Source organism: Typopeltis vanoorti, chromosome 12, assembly GCF_054136105.1.
Source record: "Typopeltis vanoorti isolate ZY-2024b chromosome 12, IOZ_Tvanoo_1.0, whole genome shotgun sequence".
NCBI classification, from domain to species: Eukaryota; Metazoa; Arthropoda; class Arachnida; order Uropygi; family Thelyphonidae; genus Typopeltis; species Typopeltis vanoorti.
In genome coordinates, this window is record NC_143560.1 from 21,077,570 (window position 1) to 21,099,334 (window position 21,765).

The 21,765-nt window shown below is 35.7% G+C and overlaps 1 protein-coding gene across 3 annotated transcripts in view; it reads left to right on the top strand.

The window, feature by feature from the left end:
- The first annotated feature begins 3,514 nt into the window (after positions 1-3,514).
- Positions 3,515-21,765, top strand: part of LOC150100620 (uncharacterized) — a 174,156-nt gene continuing 155,905 nt past the window's right edge. For 2 of the 3 annotated variants that reach the window (XM_090401971.1, XM_090401972.1), the window contains exons 1-2: positions 3,515-3,665; positions 5,927-5,984. In XM_090401971.1, coding sequence (XP_090258097.1) covers positions 3,539-3,665; positions 5,927-5,984 — 185 coding nt within the window. In that variant the 5' untranslated portion in view covers positions 3,515-3,538. The remainder of the gene's footprint in view (positions 3,666-5,926; positions 5,985-21,765) is intronic. The other variant, XM_090401973.1, reaches the window with a different exon arrangement.

The window sequence follows — 21,765 nt, forward strand, 5'->3', positions numbered from 1 at the left end:
CATTAGCTGATTTATTTTTTATTTTTATTTTTTCATAACGGGATCGTTTGAATGGAAGGAGACTCAGTAGGGTTGGGATCTAGTTCAACATTTAGGCTACTGATGGCAAATATTAAACGGTATCTCTAACATTTAAGGATGAATTGAGGGAGATATTAAATGAAAGAATCATTAAATTTTGTAGGAAATATAAAAGGAAGACAGCGATTGTGATAACTTCAGTGTGGAAGGAGAAATTGGCATATGACTGGCTGACGGAACGAAGCAAAATCCGAAAAAATTATTCAGTTATGTAGATAACAACAACAACAACCAAAAAAAGAATGATTATGTATGACTAACTCTAGTTTCAGGAGATCGATCATGGATTCTATTTGCTGAGTTACAGCAGATATATTCAATGAATATTTTGTCAGTGTGTATTTCATTTTGGTGAATGAGAGGAGGATTGAATTTAGTTAGGATGGAACATGAAAGGTTCACTGTTCAGAAATGTAAGGTGATTGGAATTTCAAGCATGCCTGCTGTTAGTACGAGTGCCTGCATAGATCATTTGGGTAAACAAAATCATTTAATAAGATTTGTGAGCCGGTCCTATTCCGTCATGAAGAACTTTTACCCAGAGTTTCAAATTTTCACTTCATGGGCTATTCAAGCTAGAGTTCGCAAATTATAGGCGAATTTGTGTTTCAGGTTTAAGGATTATGCAAGAAAGAAAGGAACTTTTTTTTTTAAATTTCATGGAGAATGGTGGATGAGTAGAGTTCGTTGCTAGGGGGGTTGGCAATGTTATGCTAGAATTATCACTAATACCGATAGGTGGACTCAAGATGTGCTTTAGGTAGCAAGCTATAAAAATATATAAAATAAAATCGGCTAATGCCTTTTATTCCCTAATAGGGAGTAGATGAGGCCTTTATACCCTATCTAGCTTTTGGAGACTGAGTGGGCAGTTCAATCTCCATCGGTATCCAATCAGAGATAACTGGCCCATGTTTATCACTAATTATAGGTAGCTACTGATGAAGAGACGAGGAAACAAGTGCTGTCATCTCTTGGTGCATAACCCTAACAGGATATGTTATGATCTGAAATAATGTGGGTACTACAGTCGATTTTCTTGAGTTTATGAGAAGAAAAACCCGAGTTTCCCGGAGGAAAAACTCGCTTTCCCGTGCAAGAGAGATCGACTAACTCGGGAACCGGTCGAAGATAGGCTTAGAAAAAGTTCCTCCAGTCGGCGACTAGAATTGAACCTAGGTCTAACTTCAAGCGGCCAAGCGCAGAGGACGCAAGCACCACTTCCACTGAGCTACACAAGCCTCGGTTCCAAGCTATTAATATCAAAATCCGCTAGTGCCTTTTCATTCCCGTATAGGGAGTAGGCGAGGCCGTTTAGCCCTATCTAACTTTTGGAGACTGAGTGGGCAGTTCAATCTCTACTGGCAGCCAAACAGAGATAGCTGGCCCAAGGCTTTCACTAATTAAGTGGCATGCAGTGAAGAGAGACGGCTCAACAAGTGCTACCATCTCGTGGTCCCTAACCCTAAAGCAATATATTTAATGTCTGAAATTACGTGGGTTCTAGGGCCGATTTTCTTGAGTTTACGGGACGAAAAACTCGAGTTTCAGAGAGAAAAACCCGCTTGCCCATGCTAGAGAACTACTAACTCGGGAACCGGTCGAAAAAAGGCTTAGAAAAATTTCCTCTAGTCAACGACTAGACTCGAAACAAAGTTATCCTTAATGCGGTCAAGCTATTAATATTAAAAAATAAAATAAATCAATAAACTAAATAAAAAAATTAAAAAAATTAAAATCTTGTGTATTTCATTTATAAATGTCATCATACTAAAATACTGAAATAAAAATGACTACGTTAGAAGTTAAAATTTCGTCTCATGGAATACAATTTTTCTGTTTTGATTTTTCTTTACTTTTGAATGAAAGGGGTAGGCCATTTTTTTTCTTGTGTTTGAATAGCTGTATTTTTAAGAGAAATAGACTGTATTTTAGATGCTTTGCAGCAGTTGATGCAATTCTAGTCATACAGTAATGCAGTTAAAATTAATTTTATTATTTATTATTATTATTATTTAAAATAACAAGATATAATTTTATATCTTGTTATTTTAAAGTGACCATATAACTTTGTGAAAATGCTATTCGCACTATTTCAGAAAACAATATATACTATTTTTATTAGTGTTGCACAGTTGTCTTCTCTACTCTTTTCCTTGAATGTCCATTAAAATCATGATAGTCTTTTTCAAAGAATGTGTGTTTGGTTGTGTAGTTTTGCTGTTCGCTAATGTTAAAAAGTTAGAGCTTAATGGCCTCGCCCACTCCTTTGTAGAATAAAAGGCATTTGTATCCATAGAGCTAGGCTGCTTGAAGGAAAAACGTAAGTTCGATTCTAGTTGTCCAGCAGAGGAACTTTTTCTAATCCTTTCTTCAACAGGTTTCTGGGACAGTCAATCTTTGGTACGACCAAAAGGTTTTTCCTTTTGGAAACTCGGGATTTTCGTTCGTAAACTCAAGAAAATTGCCTATAGAATTCACTCTGTTTTAGATAATATATTGCGTTATCTTTAGGGAACATAAATGGCGGCACTTGTCTACTGTCCCTTCCCTGGATTCCGTTTAAAATTAACAGTCTTCGGTGAGCTAACTCTGACTGGCTAAATGCAGGAGTTTACCTTCCCCTCGTGCTCTAGAAGTTACGGTTATAAACAGCCTCACCTACTTCTTATGGGAATAAAAAAAGTATTGGGAGATTTATTTGAGTTATTTTATTTTTTATATAAAGAAAACAATATCAGTTGGTGGTGGATTTTCCCTTTCAGTCGTTTCCGATCCTAGGTGACCTAGGATCGGAATCTCATCAGGAACACTTTGTGACCTAGGATCACAAAGTGTTCCTGATGAGATTGTTTTACGGGGTTGTTCACCATCCCCCCCCCCCCCCCCCCCCCAGTTTATCCGAGTGTGGGATCGACATATGGCTGAAACGTATTCATGTCTATAATCCATGTGTGTGTGTTCACGGGGCCGATTTGCTTGTCCTGGAGGACGAAAAAACCCGAGTTTCCGCAATATCAGTTATCAGATAACAATTTACAAAATGCGCTGTCTAATCGAAGAAACTTTCGGACTTTTATCAAAATATATAGGCTTCATTTAAAAACTTGTTATTCTGTTAAAAGAAAGTTATCAATTTCATTAAAAAAATCATATTTCATTAATAAATTTTAATATTACTTAGCAATGTTTTTCCAAACAGTCTACTTAACCTTGTTGCATATAAATGTAGATTCTTGTATGAAAATTTTATAAGCTTCTCTTTATTTGATCTTAAATACACATGTTATGCTTGTTTAGCTGTTTAATTTATAAGGAATTTTTTATTTATGTTTTCCGTATTAACACTTAGTGTGTTGGTAAGTAATCCGTATTTAACATGCAGACTGATTCGCTAAGTGTACTGGCGCTGCGAGGGAAATTTAAACAAGTTGACGATTTGGCTAGAAAGCAGTTTATGATCGCTCGTAGAAATACGTTGCGAAAAATGACAACGCAAATGGACCCACGTTATGAATTTAATTGTCCTCAGTATGTTGATTTTAATTGTATGACAGAAGATTTGCCGTCAGAGATTTATTTCGGTAATTTTATGGTTTTTCTGTTTTAAAAACAATTTCTATAATAACTTGTGGTCTGACTATCAACGTGCATACATTTTGATTTGCCTTAAGTGGTTTTATTTAGATAAGCCTTAAGGAATGCGGAAAAAAAGTATGATTTCTAAGACGATATTGAGCTTAACTTCGCTAATCCCAGTACTACATTTTATAAGTAATTAACATACTGATGACTGTGCTTCACTGAAGAGCTAATGAAGCTGTGATATAGTTGGTAAAGTGGAACAGAGATGAACGTTCAGCTTATATGAGAATCCTGTTTTCCGGAATGCGTATGAAGTCATATTGTTCCATAGATTTATAATTTGAAAATCTGAGAATAGGACGATTTAAATGTGGCCTCTGAACAGAACTAACAGTTTGAAAGAGGTGTCAGGCCAGGAAAGTGGAGCAGAAATCAGTTTTCAGACTATCTCAGTGGTTAATGACAGTGCCTTGTGATTGGAAAGACTTGAGTTTGAATCATTCTCATCTAGAATGTGGAATACCTTCAAATGGGTCTTTGTACTGACTCATTTAAAGGTGAGTTATCTAGTTTGATATTTCTCTGAAGCTCAGGTTTTTCAAGATAGTTTTTTTCCTGCAAGAAAGACAAAATGGCCAGATAAACATATGCATTCTACACATCATATCTTTGCATATAGCATCGAGCCTAATACAATGAGGAAGATGATGAGGAGCATCATCGGATGATCATTCAGTGAAAATCAAATCCTGTCTAGCCAAAAAATCTAAAATAATATAGTTAAGAGTTTGCTAATATATTTTGAAGAAACTTAAATAATGATAATTGATAATGATAAATAACCGCTTTAGAGCACTCATACAGAAACGCTGTGGAAAAGGAACACTGCTGAGTCAGACTCTGAGCATTTATACCTCAGCACACACAACAACTTATTCAGAGATAGTTCATTAATTACTGAAATTCATAAATTCATCGGTGAACTTTCTTTTGCACCACCTGATTCTCCCATTATGCAATACAGCTGACTGATAACTAGATAATTCACACACACACACAACACTTGGCTGATGACATTGGTATTAATTCAAAGCAGCCTAAAAGGTACTCGGTTCTGTGTTATGCTTTTTCTGTAGAGGTAATAAATTCTACATTGTTCATTTTTTTTTACAAATTGCTATCTATAATTCTGCAATTGATACATTTATTATTATTATTATTATCAACACCTGACCCCCATGGAGTCAGAGACTCATCATGGGAGATACTCACTATTGCATACAATGTTCATCCAACCGCGTCTTAAACTGATTCAGTGGGTCCACATCCACAACACACTCGGGCAATGCATTCCACTCACCAACCACCCTCCATGCAAAGAACCTGCTTCTCACTCCTTTGTTCACACACTCTCCTTATACAGTTTTCAGCAATGGCCTCTTGTTCTACTCCCCTCTTCAATTCTATGAAAAATATCTTCCATGTCTACCTGATAACAACCCATGACCAGTTTATATGTCTCAATCATATCCCCCCTTTTCCTCCTATTCACGAGGCTCTGCAACTTACATTCTCTCAATCTGGCCTCGTACTCCACATTCCGAAGACCACTGACTACCGTTGTGAATCTTCTCTGTACCATTTCCAACATATCCTCGTCACCATGAAAACCCGGTGACCAAATCTGTGCACAATAATCTATATGAGGCCTGATCAAGGCCTTATACAATGGAATCATAACCTCTCTATTTCTGCATGTCAGGGTTCTCCGCATCCTTGCCATTATTTGATGTGATGTGTTCACAACTTGTTTTCCATTTTGAAATTTATCACCTTACTCTATTTGAGATTGCCTCCATTCAAGGAGTTTATTTCCATCTTTAGTGTTGCATGCTATTGCTACTCCTTCCTTTCCCTGATCATAATTGCCCTGAATAGTAATTAGTATTAGATATAAATAAAACGAATGGAAAAAATAGTTGTTAGACCAAGAAAGAAATAACATGAAACTAGAATAGGCTCTTTGAATTTCAGATCCATCTGACTAATAAGAAAATGTGATCATTTTTAAATAATTTCTTTGAGTCTTATTTATCTAGCTTTTATGATTAAAAACAGCATTGCTAAATATGACTGAATTTATTATGACTGATTAGTTTTTCCCTTGTGTAAATAGCTTATGATTAATAATTGTTGGCATTAATAATTTTATTAATATTATGATTAATACTTGTTGACTTTTTTCTCCCTTCTTTCACAGATGACACTTATGCAAACTCATCAGTTCCAGTAAATACTAGAATTGTGAAAATGCCAAGGTATATTAAATTCCTTTAATTTACATATTTTGTGAGTTTCATATATAGTCTGAAAGCTAGTGTTTTGTTTTGGATGCTAGATGAATTTCACTACCTTGATGATGCATTCCAGCACATTTATTGGAGGCTTGAAGTGGCTTGAAATTTCAAGTTCATGCTTGGTTTCAAGGATTTCCAGATTATCCAATCATTAGTCCATTCATATTACTGCACAATCAGTCTACAACCTTTCATTGTTGGGATTCACATAAAGAAGAAATGTACAATAATACAAGCCATTTAACAGAGGAAGATCAAAAACAATATAATACAGTTAAAACAGTATCAAATTAAAGAGCACACAAAATTTGATGATCAACACAATGCACAGCTAGTAGCAGTTGCTACTAGCTGTGCATTTAATGTTACAAGTTGAAACTTTAAGTAACTGCTATGCTCAATCAAGCATTGGTCTTTCAGATTATGTGTTATAAATGATGTGCAATTCATTTTCACTTCTTTGCATGCTCAGAACTTACAAAGTTAATACAGTCTTTGTAGGGAGAGTGTAAGAAGTTGCTCTGTCTGCAGTTTTTATATCCAGTCAGATAATTCCAAATTATGAATGTCCTGCAGCTGAAATCTGAACTGCTAGAGCAGAAATTGTCTGTACATCATACAATTCACTATTGGTTTGAAATGAAAATGTTATATCTGAAAATAATATATACATACATACACATATACAATACATTAATCTTTGCAAGATTTTATGTATACAGTCATCCCTCGACTTATCGGGGTTTCGTTCCATCCGGAAGGACGCAAGTTGGTTTGGACATAAGTCGATACATTAAATCAACAGAGATATAGGGGTTAGTGACTTAACAATAATAAGTATACTGTCATTTTAATTTTTAAACCTTATGATAAAACTGTACTGTGCACTGCCACTATAAAACAGGAGAATAATCACCCGAATCTTCCTCCACAATCATTACATTACACTTCGTTACATTAACTATGTGAAGGACCAGGCAGGCGGCTCTTCTGGTGTAGCCTTTGTTTTTTTTTGATGAAAATGTCCAACATGCTTTGCTTATTCCTCTTCTTTTCATCATAAATTTGTTTATAGGCAGCAAACACATCATATACTTTCCTTTCTACTAATAAGTAGTTCTGCATCGGGATCCATGTCTACAATCATTTTGAGAACATCGCTAACTGCAGAGAACATTTCTGCAAGACTGTCAATTGTTTAACAACCTCTCCTTGTTTCTCTTTTTCCTCTTCCTTTTCTTGTTCTTCCTCTTCTGCTACATGTTCCTCCAGTCGACCAATTCTTTGTTGGTCAACTGTTCAGGGGCACTTTCTATGAGTTGAACTATGTCATCATCATTCATTTTGAGATTCAGATTGTTTGCTAGGCCCACTATTTCTTCACTCAGTTTACAAAGGACTTCATTTTTATAATAAATTTCAAAATCGTGCACAAACCTTTTTAATGTCTTTTTCCATATGCCACTCATACATTGAGGGATCACTTCGTCCCAAACTACAGCAATATTTTTAATAGCACGATAAATATTGAATGCTTTCCAGAATTGCATGAGAGTCTGGTCGTTTCCTTCAATAGCAGAAATGGCCTGTGAAAAAGTTCTCCATAGATAATAAGCCTTAAACACTATAAGAACTCCCTGATCCATCGGTTGGATCAATGAAGTAGTGTTTGGAGGGAGAAACATGACCTTGAACTTGGTGAAGATCATTGATATAAGATGGGTGACCTAGGGCATTATCTAGAATTAATAAAATTTTAAATTCTACATTTCCTTTCACACTATAGCTTTCCATTTCACTTGCATTACAGGTTGATTAGGGCATTCGCAAAAAATTTGGAGCTATCCACAGCTTCTTATATCTCCGCTAATGGACTGGAAGAGTATGCTTCCTAATGTTTTTGAAGGCTCATAGATTCTCACTGTGCCATATCACAAATGGTTTCAGTTTATATCCAGCCACATTACTCCCTTATAGAATTGTAACACAGTCTTTAAGAGCTTTGAAACCAGGCATAGATTTTAGTTTTTTGTGGATGAATTGTCTTCTCAGGCATTTTTTTCCAAAACAAGAAGGTCTCATCCATATTAAATATTTACTGTGTCAAATGATTTTCCTCCGTAATAATTTTATCCATAAACTCCTTGGCAGCCTTCTCATCGGAACTTGCAGATTCACCATACATTTTCACATTATGCAGTGCAAAATGCTGCTTGAATTTCATGAACCAACCGGATGAAGCGTTGAATTTGTAGTCGCAATCGGGTCGTGCTTTCTCCTTCATCATGTTGAAGAGACTTAGTACCTTAGTTATGGTCATAGCACTAAGAGGTATGCGCTTTTGGTTCAGGTCCTCTATGCATGATGGAAGTAGCTTTTCCAATCAACGATAGGACCTTGTCGTTGCTTCGTCACTATCATTGAACTTACAACTTCGTTTCAAGATCAATTGCTCCCCTCTTTTTCTGTGATTCTTCACTAGGTTTTTTAATTGGGTGTGTAGGGGCTATATTGCACAAAATATTGCAAAATATTTAACAATAAATACACAAATAACCTATTTTTAAACACAAAATTAACAGAGGAACTGTTGAAGCCACATGCCGACTGCCAAGGGAGGTTTGTTGCTGCATTGTTGCATGATGCATTGTTACTAAATAAAAAACTTTTTTTACTTTACGCTCGCATCTTGTTTGAAAGTATAGTCAAAAATGGTATTTATTCCCTTATGGGATCACGGATGTATCTTCGAATGGATGTAAGTCGTGGGATGACTGTATATAAATGTTATCATGTATTATATACAACCTGTTAAAGTGAGCATCAGACCACATGTATGAATGATCACCTTTTCTGATAAAGAAAACACTAAGAAGACTCACTGATTTATAATTCTCCACCTTTATGTGATTAACCATCCTTATGAACTGGCAAAATCCTGGCAAACTTCCAGTCGAGAAGACACTACGTTAAGTGTTTACATGTGATATCATTTTTGACATCTGCATTATTGTAATTTTTATTTTGGAATGTGTTAAAGAAAAAAAGATAAAAAATAAGACTTTGAAAACAAGATTCAAGTAGGAAATGAATACCAGACATCCAGAAATGTTTAGGAAAAATTTGGGTGTAAGAGCAAAATAACTACCTGCTGGATTTCTGTTCAGCACATGAATTAGTCATTACTGACATCATGTCCCAACATAAGATGTATGCAGAATCACAAGAAGAGAAGTCTAATTGACTGTGTTATTGTTGATAGTGATAACTTTGTTCTTATTCAGAACATAAATATATTCTATTCCCTCATCCATACGGCTGGTGGGGATAGCTATATGCTAGCATACTAGGGACATGATTATGAGCAGGGTGGTTTCCTTTCACCTTCCTTGCTGTACTATATCCTACGACTGTAGCCAGTTTGTTCACAGGGCCAGTTTGCCTGCTTGAGGGATGAAAAACCTCAGATAAACTGGCAGAAGAAACCCTGCTGTCTACACCCAAAACCGGCTAACTTGGCTATGGCTGAGGAAGATCCTTAAGCTCCTCACGTCGTTGACAGGAATTGAACCTAGGACACTCCTTCCCCAAGCATATGACATAAATATGTAAGATATTCGAAACAGGAGGTGATCACCATTTAGTTTTGAGCAGGATAAAATTGAATATCATATTGGAAAGAAAAGTCTGTAAGAAAGTTGCAAAGTTGAGTAGCTTTCAGAGGCGAATTTTAGGCTGAAATATACAAATATTATTCAAGAAAAAAAATTAGAGTTTGAAAACAAGAATCAAATGTTGGAGATGGAGTGACACACTCTGAAAAAAATATTGATTAAATCAGCCAGAGAAGTGTGCAAAGTTTTATGCAGAGGCAGAAAAATCAGAACTTTATGTTGCACTTAGAAAGTTATTTATTGAAAGTTTTTTCACTTGGCTATAATATAAATTAAAGATGCCAAGAAATTATATTCTTGGTTTCATCCTGTATCCAAATGTAAGCAAACAAAGTTTGCATGTTAAGTATCTTTACCACTGGGCTACTCGTATATAGAGGCTAATATCAGCTGCTGATATAATACTTCACATCAGTTGCCTTAGTATCCAATAAGGGAATTAGGAAGTTAGGCAGTCAGAAAAGAAGAAAGTGTATTAAAAGTTATTGGTATGTCAGCACTTGCTTTCAGGGAATACAGAGAAGAATATAGGAAACCAAACCAGTGTGTAAAAGTAGCTAAACAAAAGCCATGCAGAAAACTTTAGTTAAAATATAGAAAATAAATATTGGTAAATGTTGAAAGTTTTTCCACTTGGTTATACTATAAATTAAGGATGCCAAGAAATTATATTCTTGATTTAATCCTTTATCCAAGTGTAAGCAAACAAAGTTTGCACTTCATGACTGGACAACTTGTATATGGAGGCTAATGACTTCACATCGCTTGCCTTGGTATCTCATAATGCAAAGCACATATTCTTATGGACATATTTAATGCTATGCATAATGGGAAGGATCACTACCTAGATTGGTTTCGACCTTTATTGAGGTCTCATCAGTAGGAGCTACACCCAGAAGTGATACCAAAGTTGAAGTAATGCAGAAGTCATATTTCCATATACAAGTAGTCAAAAGGTGTTACACCTTATTAATAAAATATTCTGGATTAGAGATAGATAATGAAGGTTTTTCCGCTTTGTTATATTATAAATTAAAGATTCCAAGAAATTATATCCAAGTATAAGCAAACAAAGTTGCCCGATCGTGAAGTTATTTCACTCGCAAAGTTTGTTTGTTTATACTTGGATAAAGGATTAAACCAAGAATATAATTTGGCATCTTTAATTTATAGTATAACCAAGTGGAAAAACTTTCAACATCTATCTCTAATCCAGAATATTTTAGTAATAAGTTGTGACATCTTTGTGCTGCTTGTATATGGAAATATGACTTTTGTATTACTTCAACTTATCATTTCTGAGTCTGGCTCCTGCTGATGATAGCTCAGATTTTGGCAAGATAAGTACTTTGGTTTTCTTTTGTTTGTTTTTCACTTTGATTTTATTTTACTAGTGCTAGTGGTGGTTTTGCCCCAACTAGCACTGGTTTTTTTAAAGTAAACTTAAGATTGCTGGTAGTGCAGTTAATATCTGCATTACGGGATTACTTTTGGCAGTATCACTGCTGCCATTTTATTTTAGCTGAAATAAATCATTTGCTGGTGGTGTAGAATTATTTTTACCTCATAGAATTATTTAATTCTCAGTCTTAAAACTGAAAGTTTTTTTTTTCTCTTACAATCACAGGCAGAGGTTTTAGTGTTTTTCCCCACCTCAGATAATGGTACCCATTCCTCCAAGGGCGCAAACTCTAGGAATTGAAATTCCACGATGTGAAGAAGCAAGATGGGTGACTAATGTTTTAAAAGAGATAGCTACTGCTAGTAAGATTTATTCTTTCACCCTGTATAGCAGAGGGAAATATTTAATTGTAGTTGAAGATGTGGAAACAAGGGACACTCTATTACAGGGTTTTACTTTTGAAGGCAGCACAGTTATTCCTGTAATGGTGGGAAGCCAGGTTAAAACAGTAAAAATTGAAAAATTTCCAATGGAATATATAGAAAACAGTAATGAAATTCTTACGCAGCCATTCTTGAAATGGAGTAAAATTAGTAACTTATGAAATGGTTTATCAGGTGAAGATCCAAACTGGTTTTCTGGTGATGTTACCTTCACAATGGATATGAAGACACTCATACCGAATTTTGTCAATATCAGTACAACCCTAGTTATGGTATACTATCCCAGAGTACAGAGGCAGTGCATGTGTTGTGGTTCATACAATCACTTGGGTGTCAGCTGCCCCAAATCTAAATGTTTCAGCTGCATGGAAATTGGACATATCACTAATCAGAGTCTCAAACCCTGTCAGAAATGCGAAAGTTCTAAACACTGCATTAACACTCGTACTTTCAGAATTTCACTGAAAGAGTGTGAGTACTGGTAGAGCCAACTAGAACACCAAATATATCAGAGAGGCATGAAGAAGAGTTCTTGGATCTTCCAATTCAGTCTAGTTAAGATGGCACCTTTAAACAAATTACACTTGGTAATATCACAAAAAGCACTTGACCAAATCAGCCAGAAATTAGCCTCAAAATTCCGGAACTGCCAAAGCCACTTTCCCAGTCAAATATGGATGGAACGAAAATTGAAATTATCAATAATGAACCTAGTATAACAACTGAACAGATACAAGATGAAATGCAAACACATGAAACTGTTCTACGAGGAGAAACTAGAGAAGAAACAGAAAATCAAGTAAAATGACTGAAAGAATTCAATATGCAGACAAGATCTTCAGAAAGGAAAGATGAATTAATAAAAAAAAATTGAGGATAAACAAAAAAAATTAAAAGATGTGTAAAAAAAAAGGAACTTCATCTAAAAGAAAAAGAAGTAATAAAAAAATGTAAAGATTTCAAATGAAGACTCTTCAGGCTCAGAAGAGTTCATGGTCTATGAAGAACCATCTCATGCTAATAAAGGAAAAGCAAGAGATACAATTATAGAAAAAATAATAAAGTTTACTGATTCAAAGTTTTCTCAGTATGATTATAATACATGAAAAGAAAATAAGTAGCTTCTGAATCAAGAACGATAGGCATGAAATTGAAATAATGGAAAGCAATTGTAAAAAAACTGAAAACAGTTTACAAGAAGCAGGCTTCACAATTGCTCCTTCACAGATTGAAGATCTCATCAGCCTTATTCAAAATCTAGAAATTAAAGACTTACCAGCGCACTTCATTAATCATAGTATCTCCTTTCTGCATTGCCTAATTAAATGTACAAGGATTCCACAGGCAAATTAAACAAGAAACTATATGGAATTCTCGTAGAAAGACTTAGACATTGGTTACACATGCTTACTAAATAACTTAATTACAATGTACAATAGAATATACATTAAATTAAACTTTAATATATATCCAATATTTCGGCAATGTCATGTTGCCATCTTCAAAGGAACTTACAGTAAAGACACGTGCACGCAGGCACTAAACACAGTACACGAGAAACGAAGCGAGGAAGCTATGGTTTTCCTAAAAGTCCTGATGGTGCCTTCTAGCGGCTATGTAGGTATTCTTGGCCGTTGGGCTGAAGGTCTCCTGATGTAAGCCTCCCAAATTTGGAGCAGTCTCATGCAACCAAATTTGTTGAGGTTTGGCATGTTTCTTAGGGCTGAGGCCGATTGCATGAATAGTCTTTCAAATTTGAACTTGCTACGGTGTATTATTGTGACTTTCTTCCATCGTATTCTGTGGTGTGTATCCAGAGCATGGTCTGCAAAACCAGAGTGGCTGTACTGGTGAAACCGGACAACTTACAGCTGCAAGGGACCTGGTATACACCAGGGAGGTCTAGTTGGAGCAGATAAGGGATGCCAATTTTCTATATGGTCCACTACAAGAAGTCAAGTCATGTTTTTTTAAGATTTTTGTAATTTTTTCCGAGGTGCCTTGGATGTAAAGAATGGTGATGGATTTAGAGTAATCTTTGTTGAGGGGGAAGGGGGGGGTTGTGGTTTACTGGTTTCAATATTTTTTGGATTTTTTTTTGTGGGGGGTAGCCATTGGCTGAGAAAGTGTTGAGGATGTGATTTAGTTCATCGGTTAGGGCACTGTCATTTGAACAGATTAGTTTAGCTCTTGTATAGTGTCTTAACAACTCCATATTGTTGTGAGGGGGGGGGGGATGATGGAATTGTTGGTGAATGTATCTGCCTGTATGGGTGGGTTTCTATAAACTGAGAAAACCAAGGTTCCATTAGGCTGTCGGGTGACTAGTGTGTCTAGGAAAGAGAGGCTGTTGTTTTCCTCTTTTTCCAGGGTGAATTTAATTCTGGGGTGTTCGTTGTTTAAGTGTGTTAAGAAGGAGAGGAGTGTATCAGAACCATGTGGCCAAATAGTGAACGCATCATCAACGTAGCGAAGCTATACAGTTGGTTTTTGTGGGGCAGAATTTAAGGATTCCTCTACAAAGGTCTCCATAAAGAAATTGGCCAAGGGTGGGGAGAGTGGTGAACCCATGGCTGTCCCCTCTATTTGTTTGTAGAATTTTCAATGCCAAACGAAATAGCCTGAGTTCATTGTGAACTGAAATAAGGCTGAGATATTGGGAGGAAATTTAGTTTGGATTAGCTTTAAGGTTTCCTTGAGTGGGACATTTGTGAATAAGGAGGAGACGTCAAAGCTGACCATTATGTCAGTCTGTTGGAGTGTAAGGTTTTCTATGCTGGCTTTGAAGTGGACTGAGTTTTTATGTGTGATGGTGTGTTGCCAGTATAATGTGTGTGAGCGCTTTGGCCAAATGTTTAGCTAATTTGTATGTTGGGGGGAAACTATATGGAAACTTATGCTACACTATAATATTAGGTTTTTGTTTCGCCAAGAAACATACTGCTACAGATATAAAGATGTAAAAACTTTAACAGATAGATATCCACTTCTTTCTTATTGGAGCTTTGGAAAATTTAACAGAGCTAGAGTAGGAGTTCTTATTCTTGGCCCCCTCCTTGGGTCATTCTGTAATATCCATAAGGGAGAATCTTGATAATAGACTGGAAATACTCATCATCATCAAATTCCTGATACATGCCCTCAAGGAGTGTACAGGATATGATAGTACTACATGAAAAATTTACATCATTACTAACTTCCCATCTACAATTTTCCTCCAATTCAGTCTGTTAAATGTCAAGACTCCAATATTATCAGGTCTTATATTTCTGTCTTCTAAGGCACTTTTTACTGTATCAATCCACCTATATCTTAGTCTTCCTCTGGGTCTTTTTCCTGCCATCCTGACAGAGAACACTTGTTTTGCTAATCTTTTCTCTCCCATTCTGCTTAAGTGACCATACCACCTGAGAATCGCTCTGCTAATGCATTCCTGGATGCTGACAATATCAAGTTCCTTTCGTAATATCCTCATTTTTAATATGATATTGCCATTGCTGCCATCATCGGGTTTTTCATCCCACATACAGACAAATCGGCCCTTCAGAACACACACGCAATTTATAGACAAAAAAATACTAGTTGTGGTGGTGGTGGGCAGTAGATGGTGTTGATGGAGATGATCGGTAGTAGTGGTTAGGTGTAGTAGTGGAGACAGTTGTATAGTAGGTATCCTCCCGCGACGAGTCTTCGGACTCTTTGGAGGTGTCACGAATAATAATAATAATAATAATCTGTTCATGCCCCTAATCTTTCTCAGGACTTTCATGTCTGCAGTCTCTAGTCTTTGGTCAAGTGTTTTACTTCTAACCCAGCTCTCAGATCCACTGTTTTGTATACATCTAATTTTGTGTTTTGACTAATTTCTCTCTTATTCCATATAAATTTATTCAGTTGACTTCCTACCATACCAGCTTTGTTGATTCTGTTGTCTGTTTCCATATTTAACTTACCATCTTCACTAAAAATCGTGCCTAAGTAGCTGAAATGTTTTACTTGTTCTATAAGTTCCCCATTCACAATGTTGATGCAGTTGATATTTTCAATGTTTCTGTCCTATTTTCATAGGCAGACTGGAAATACTGTGGATGTGTAATAAGGTTTATAAATGTTTATGCTCCATCCAATGGAATAGTTAGATGAAACTTCTTCCAGGAATTGGAACTGTATTTATTTAGTGCCCACTACATCATAGCAGCTGGAGACTGGAATTGCATTGAAAACCCCATCAGACAAAATATGAGGACATCCCAGGAGTGGAAAAGTGGGATATGCACAATTAAAAACATGTCTCTACAATGCTCAACTGATAGACATATGGAGGATTTGCAATCTGAATCTCCAGGCTTACATGTACGTGAATCAATATATTGGTAGCCGTCTTGATCGAATTTATCTCTCTTCTTCCCTTATAAATAGGATAATTCTAATTCCACTGCATGGAACAAGTAGAGATCAGTTGTGGACATGGACACTTCCACCATTTCCATTGATCTTTTCAACCAAATTCTAGACCCTCTGTTCAAATTGGAATAATGTTACCTGGAACTGGGATATGTGATTAAAATTCAAACAACCATTAAAACAGAATATGACTGAATGGGGAAAGGAACAGGCTTTCCTCAAAAGAAAAAAGTTAAAAGACCACTATTATAAGGGAAATTATAACTCTTGGAATTAATGACTTTCCTGTTCATATCCAAGATGGGCTTGAGACACATTACAGCATCTGAAGTTACCACAGCCTATAAAGAATGCCAGACAAGAAAATCCCAAGGACCTGGTGGTCTAGTAATAGAAGTTTACTACAAAGCCTGGAATTTTATTCTTACCATTCCAGTTATACTGTTTAATTATTTTCTCTTATCAGGACTCATATCAAGTGAATTTGTCCTCATTCTAAAACCTAATAGAGATCACACCTTAAGTAGCTGGAGACCTATTTCTCTATCTAATACTGACTACAAGATATTTTTCCGCATTATCAATAACAGGCTCAAAGTGGGAATGTGATACATAATTAAAAGCACACAGGTGTATGGAGTTCCAGTCTGAGCAGTAGAATTTAATATTTCTGCTATGTGATCTATTCCGTTTAGTTCATATGAAAAAGCAGTTGATGACATTGCTATCAGTAGACCTTTCTCAAGCATTTGATAATGTCTGGCATCTCTATTTGTTCCACATTCTCCTGCAAATTGGTGGGGGTAAAAAGCTGCTGTCAATTATCAAAGGAGCCTATGCCAATTCTACTACCTGCCTCTTAGTTAATGGGTTCCTGCCAGACCCAGTCAGAATTCAAAAAGGAGTCAAGCAAGGTTGCTTTCTTAGTTCATTGCTCTTTGCATTGGTTCTTGAACCTTTCTTACAGAAGTTGACAATATACGTGCTGTGCTAGGAATAACAGTTCTTTCAACAATGAAGGAAAATAAGTATTAGCATATGCCAAATAATGTAGTGGGTACTTTGAAGGATAATGATTCCATATATATCTCATTTGATATTTTGGAAATACTCAGCAACATCAGTGGATTAACTACTAATGCAGACAAGACAAATTTAAAAGTTTTTGGAAAGTGGGATCTTGGATGCATCCCATTTGGGCTAACTCCTAAGAGAGAACCTCCCTCATTATACTTGGAATTCCCTTCTGCACTTACCCAATATTACCAGTTCTAGAACTTATATACAAGAACATCGAACTCTTTGATGACTGGAAAATAAGGCCAGTTTCCTTTTCTTCTAAGGCCATAGTACTCAAAACCATGATCTTCCCTACTCAGTTGTATATAATAAATATTACAGACATCACAGAGGCTGAAGAAAAGCAATTATATAGTAAGCCTGTGCAATTGTTTTGGTCCAACCGATACCAAAAAGTTAAAAAAGGAATTTCTTCAACTATCAAAGAAGCATGGAGGATTTGGGCTTCCAGTCTTAAAATTCTGCTGTTTAAGTAATACATCTTCAAAACTCCATAAAATATTGCAGACATTATCACACATGTGCAGATCTTCTCCTGTACTACCTGGGTTTTCATCTTTCCCTATTTGGAGAAAATTATTATAAAGGTCCAAAAGCTGAGATTGTTCCTGAATACTACAACATTTTGTGCTTAGTTCTAAGACTGCTACAACAATGCTGCTTTGGCATTGACATTCTTTCCATTAAAAAAAGTAAAATTTGGTATAAAGAAATCTTTAATCTCTTTTGCTGCGAACTTCCGTAGTTGGGTACTGACAACAACATTTTGTTTCATAACTTATTGAAGTTCCAAGGATACCCTAACCAGAGGGATCTTGCTTGGAGAATTGCGTATGGGCAGCTTCCAGTCAGTACCATCAAATGGAGGTACTTTAGCATCGGAGATCCAATCTGTGACATCTGTTGCCGATTGGAAACAGTACAACATGTATTCTACAGCTGCCCTCTTGCCCTGTGTATTTGGAATAGATTATGTAGTGTGTTGGGCATTCCATTACTTACATCAGAACAGGTTTTTTATTTTTGCAGTACCTGTCAGCAATGGGAAGAGAATTTTGATTTTTATAATTTATTAATTAAAACGAGCCTGTGTAGCTCAGTGGATGTGGCGTTTGCACACCACGCCACTTGGCCCCACAAAGGAAGACTTGATTTTAAGTCTAGTCGGCGACTAGAGGAAATTTTTCTAACCCTTTTTTGACCGGTTCCCGAGTTAGTCGATCTCTGGCACGGGAAAGCAGGCTTTTTCTCCCAGAAACTCTGGTTTTTCGTCCTATAAACTCAAGAAAATCGACCATAGAACCCACATTATTTTTTCAGAGATTAAATATATTGTGTTAGGGACCATGAGATGGTGGCACTTGTTGAGCCATTCACTTCACTGCGTGCTGCTTAATTAGTGATAGCCTTGGGCCAGCTATCTCTGATTGAGTACCAGTGGAGATTGAATTGCCCACTCAGTCTCCAAAAAGTTGGGTAGGGCTAAATGGCCTCACCTACTTCCTATATACAGGAATAAAAAGGCTTTAGCAGATTTTTTTTTTTTTTTTTTTTTTTTTTTATGAATTAAAATACCATTTATGGAAGGTAAGAAAGAAACATGGATTTGAAAAACTGCAATATGACTTACAAATGCTTTCTAATATTCTATTCTGGAAATTTTATTGTTCAGTCAGATGATTTTTGTATTTAGAAAGAAGCATTCTAGGAAATGTCAAAATTTTGGCTAGGTGATATAGACCAGAGCTTCTTAAACTTTTTACACTTGCGACCTTTTTTCGCCTGAGAAATTTTTGACCTTCAGTATATAGGTATATAAAATAGATATACAAATCAATCATTTACTAATAATAAATCATAAAGAAATTTATTTTAAAACAATTCTTCAGTATACATATAATTTTACCATTTACATAAAGAATTGCAATACAATAGTCTCAAATCTGAGCCGAGGTGTTTCTGGCAGCGTTCATTGGCGTTGCGCGAGTAGTGGCATGCGCAGTGCAAAGTGCGCATGTTGTGTGTTCAGAACCAAGGCTTCAGTGAAGTAGCATGATGCAACACAGGCAAGTGCTGCCAGAAACACCTTGGATTTATGATGCATTTGTTGGCATCTTTAATGTTAGTAAAAACAGATGTTTAATGCTGGGATGACAGGAAGAAGACCCAGAGGAAGACCAAAGTATCCTGTATGCTAATTTGAGTGACAATAATGAAACCATTCTTTATCTATCTTTCTGAGAACCCAAGCATTGAAAATGTGATTATCTTGACTACCATTCATTTTTGGCTGTAATAATTGAAATACATTGAGGGTCAAAATAATCATTACAGGATGTTATATTTAGGTGATAATGATCAGGGAAAGGAAATAATAGCTGCAGTATTCAACATGGAACATGAAAATATTCTTGAATAGCAGAGAATATGTAGTAGAGTGATGTGGGCAAACATCAGCATAAGGAATTGGACAGTGTGCTGTGGTCCAACATTAGGTTTCAATGAGGACGAAGTGGATGAATTTTTCTGGTCATTAGAGAAGACTGTAATATAAAGGAAATGATAGTCTTTATTGGTAATCTAAACAGCAGAACAGGAAATGAATAATAGATATACAGACATGTTTTGAGAAAATTTGGAGAAAGACAAATATAATAATAACAGTAAGTACTAGCTTTATTTCTGTTCAGGACATGGACTAGTCATTACTAATATCATGTTCTACCATAGATGTGCCCAAATTTACATATAGAGAAGATGCAAGAAATTGCATTGACTGTTGTGTTGATAATGATATCCTCACACTAGTTCAAAATTCAAGAGTACAGTATACAGAGAATTTGTAATAGGAAGTGATTATCATTTAGTTTTGATCAATAAAAATGAATGTGATATTGAAAAGAAAAATTAGTTTTAAAAAAAATCCAAGTGGAGCAGCTTTCAGCGAACTATAGACTCAAGGACAGATATATTATTGGAGAGAATATGGAGTTGGATAGCAGTAAATCAAACCTTGGAGACCAATGTAGTCAGGAGTTCATACCAATATTTGTAGTAGAAAAGCCCATCAAAAAACCCTCCTGAAATGCAGAAAAGCAGTAAATGGATTTCGACTACTAACTAATGCTCATATATGGAGTAAGTTTTCCAGTGGATGCACTTCATAATTCAGAAGGCATGGTACCCATTCTAGTATCTAGAAAAAAAGGAAAGTAAAACTGAATGAGAATTGCAGGCAAATATTCCCAATGAGTGAATCAGGTAATGCAAGCATATTTGAGAAGAGGCAAAGGAAAATTGTGGAAGATAAAAAAACTTGGAGAAGCACAAGCCAGGTTTATGCCAAATGGAAATTGTTGGATCCAACTATATTAAGCAACAGTCTATATTTGAGCTGTAAGTTAACAGTTAGAATTGAAGGAAGTACAGGAAGATGGTTTGATGTTAAATCAGGTGTGAGACAAGGGTGCACATATTTCCACTGTTATTCATCATTGATATGGATCACATTGTGGAGAAAAGTGGCATTAGGCCTATATCAGAATTGGAGATATTAAATCCACTACTAGTAGTTAGGATTCCTTAACTAATTTGAGTAACTGCTATAACAAATTTGGTATGGTGAATGTGTAGAACTAGAAAAAAAATTCGGCTATTTAGGTGCAGTTTTTAGTGAAGATCTCAAATTAAATTTCAGGAAATAGACAATATAATAAATGTTAAGTTCTGATAACATCTCATATGTGTAATTAATTGTTTCTAGTTTTTTTGTTTTTTTTTAACAGCTTTTGAGAATGTAAGTCAGATGACTTATGAGTCTTGTAGGGCTATGTTTTTTTAGTTTTATTAAATTCTTTATTTATCTTAAAACATGGGGTCTCAATATGGGAAGCTGCTGTCTACAATATAATAAGCTGGTATTGTTGGGAGTCATCTGAATAAATTTGCATGGAGTATGAGAGATCAGTGAAAATACTCAACTAACTGCATATAGGATAGTATTCAAATCTAGTTTTACTTATGGATCTGAGAGGTGGTTTAGAAATAAAACATTTGATTAAAGGCTTGGAACCACAGATGAGAGTTTGGAGAAAAATCACAGGAGTGAAAGCATCAATTACAGAATCATATTAATAAAAAAAAAAAGATATTAGGATGAAATTTGATATTATTAGCATTCAGCAGTGTGTGAGCAGAGCTAATTTCATGTAGTATGATCACTTAAACAGAATGGGAGAGGATAGGTTGTCAAAACAGGTGTTTTTTACTAGGATAGCAGAAAAGGGACCCAGAAGAACATCAAGATGCAGTTGATTGATACAGTTAGAAGTGGCTGACAATGTTGAAGTCCTGACAGATAACAATAATTTGGAGAAAAATTGCTGATAGGAACTTGGTATATGAGTTTTTATATTTTTACTATCTTAGTACCCTGTACATCCATTGAGATACATATCAGGAATTTAATGATGATGTAATTGAATTATGGGGGTGGGGGAGATTTTTCTTGATTAGCTTTTGAATTATTTTACTCCAACAGTTGTGGAATATCATCACAAGAACCAGCTGAAGTCTCTCCTGTTTGTCAATAACTGATTAGCTTATAGCTTAGATCTTGAGCATTCCCTAAGATTTATAAAGTGAAGTTTTTGTCATTGTAAACTTCATGTACCATACCATAAGCTCATTCTTGAATGATTTTTGCAATTAAGGAGAAGGCAAACAGACATTAAAAAGAT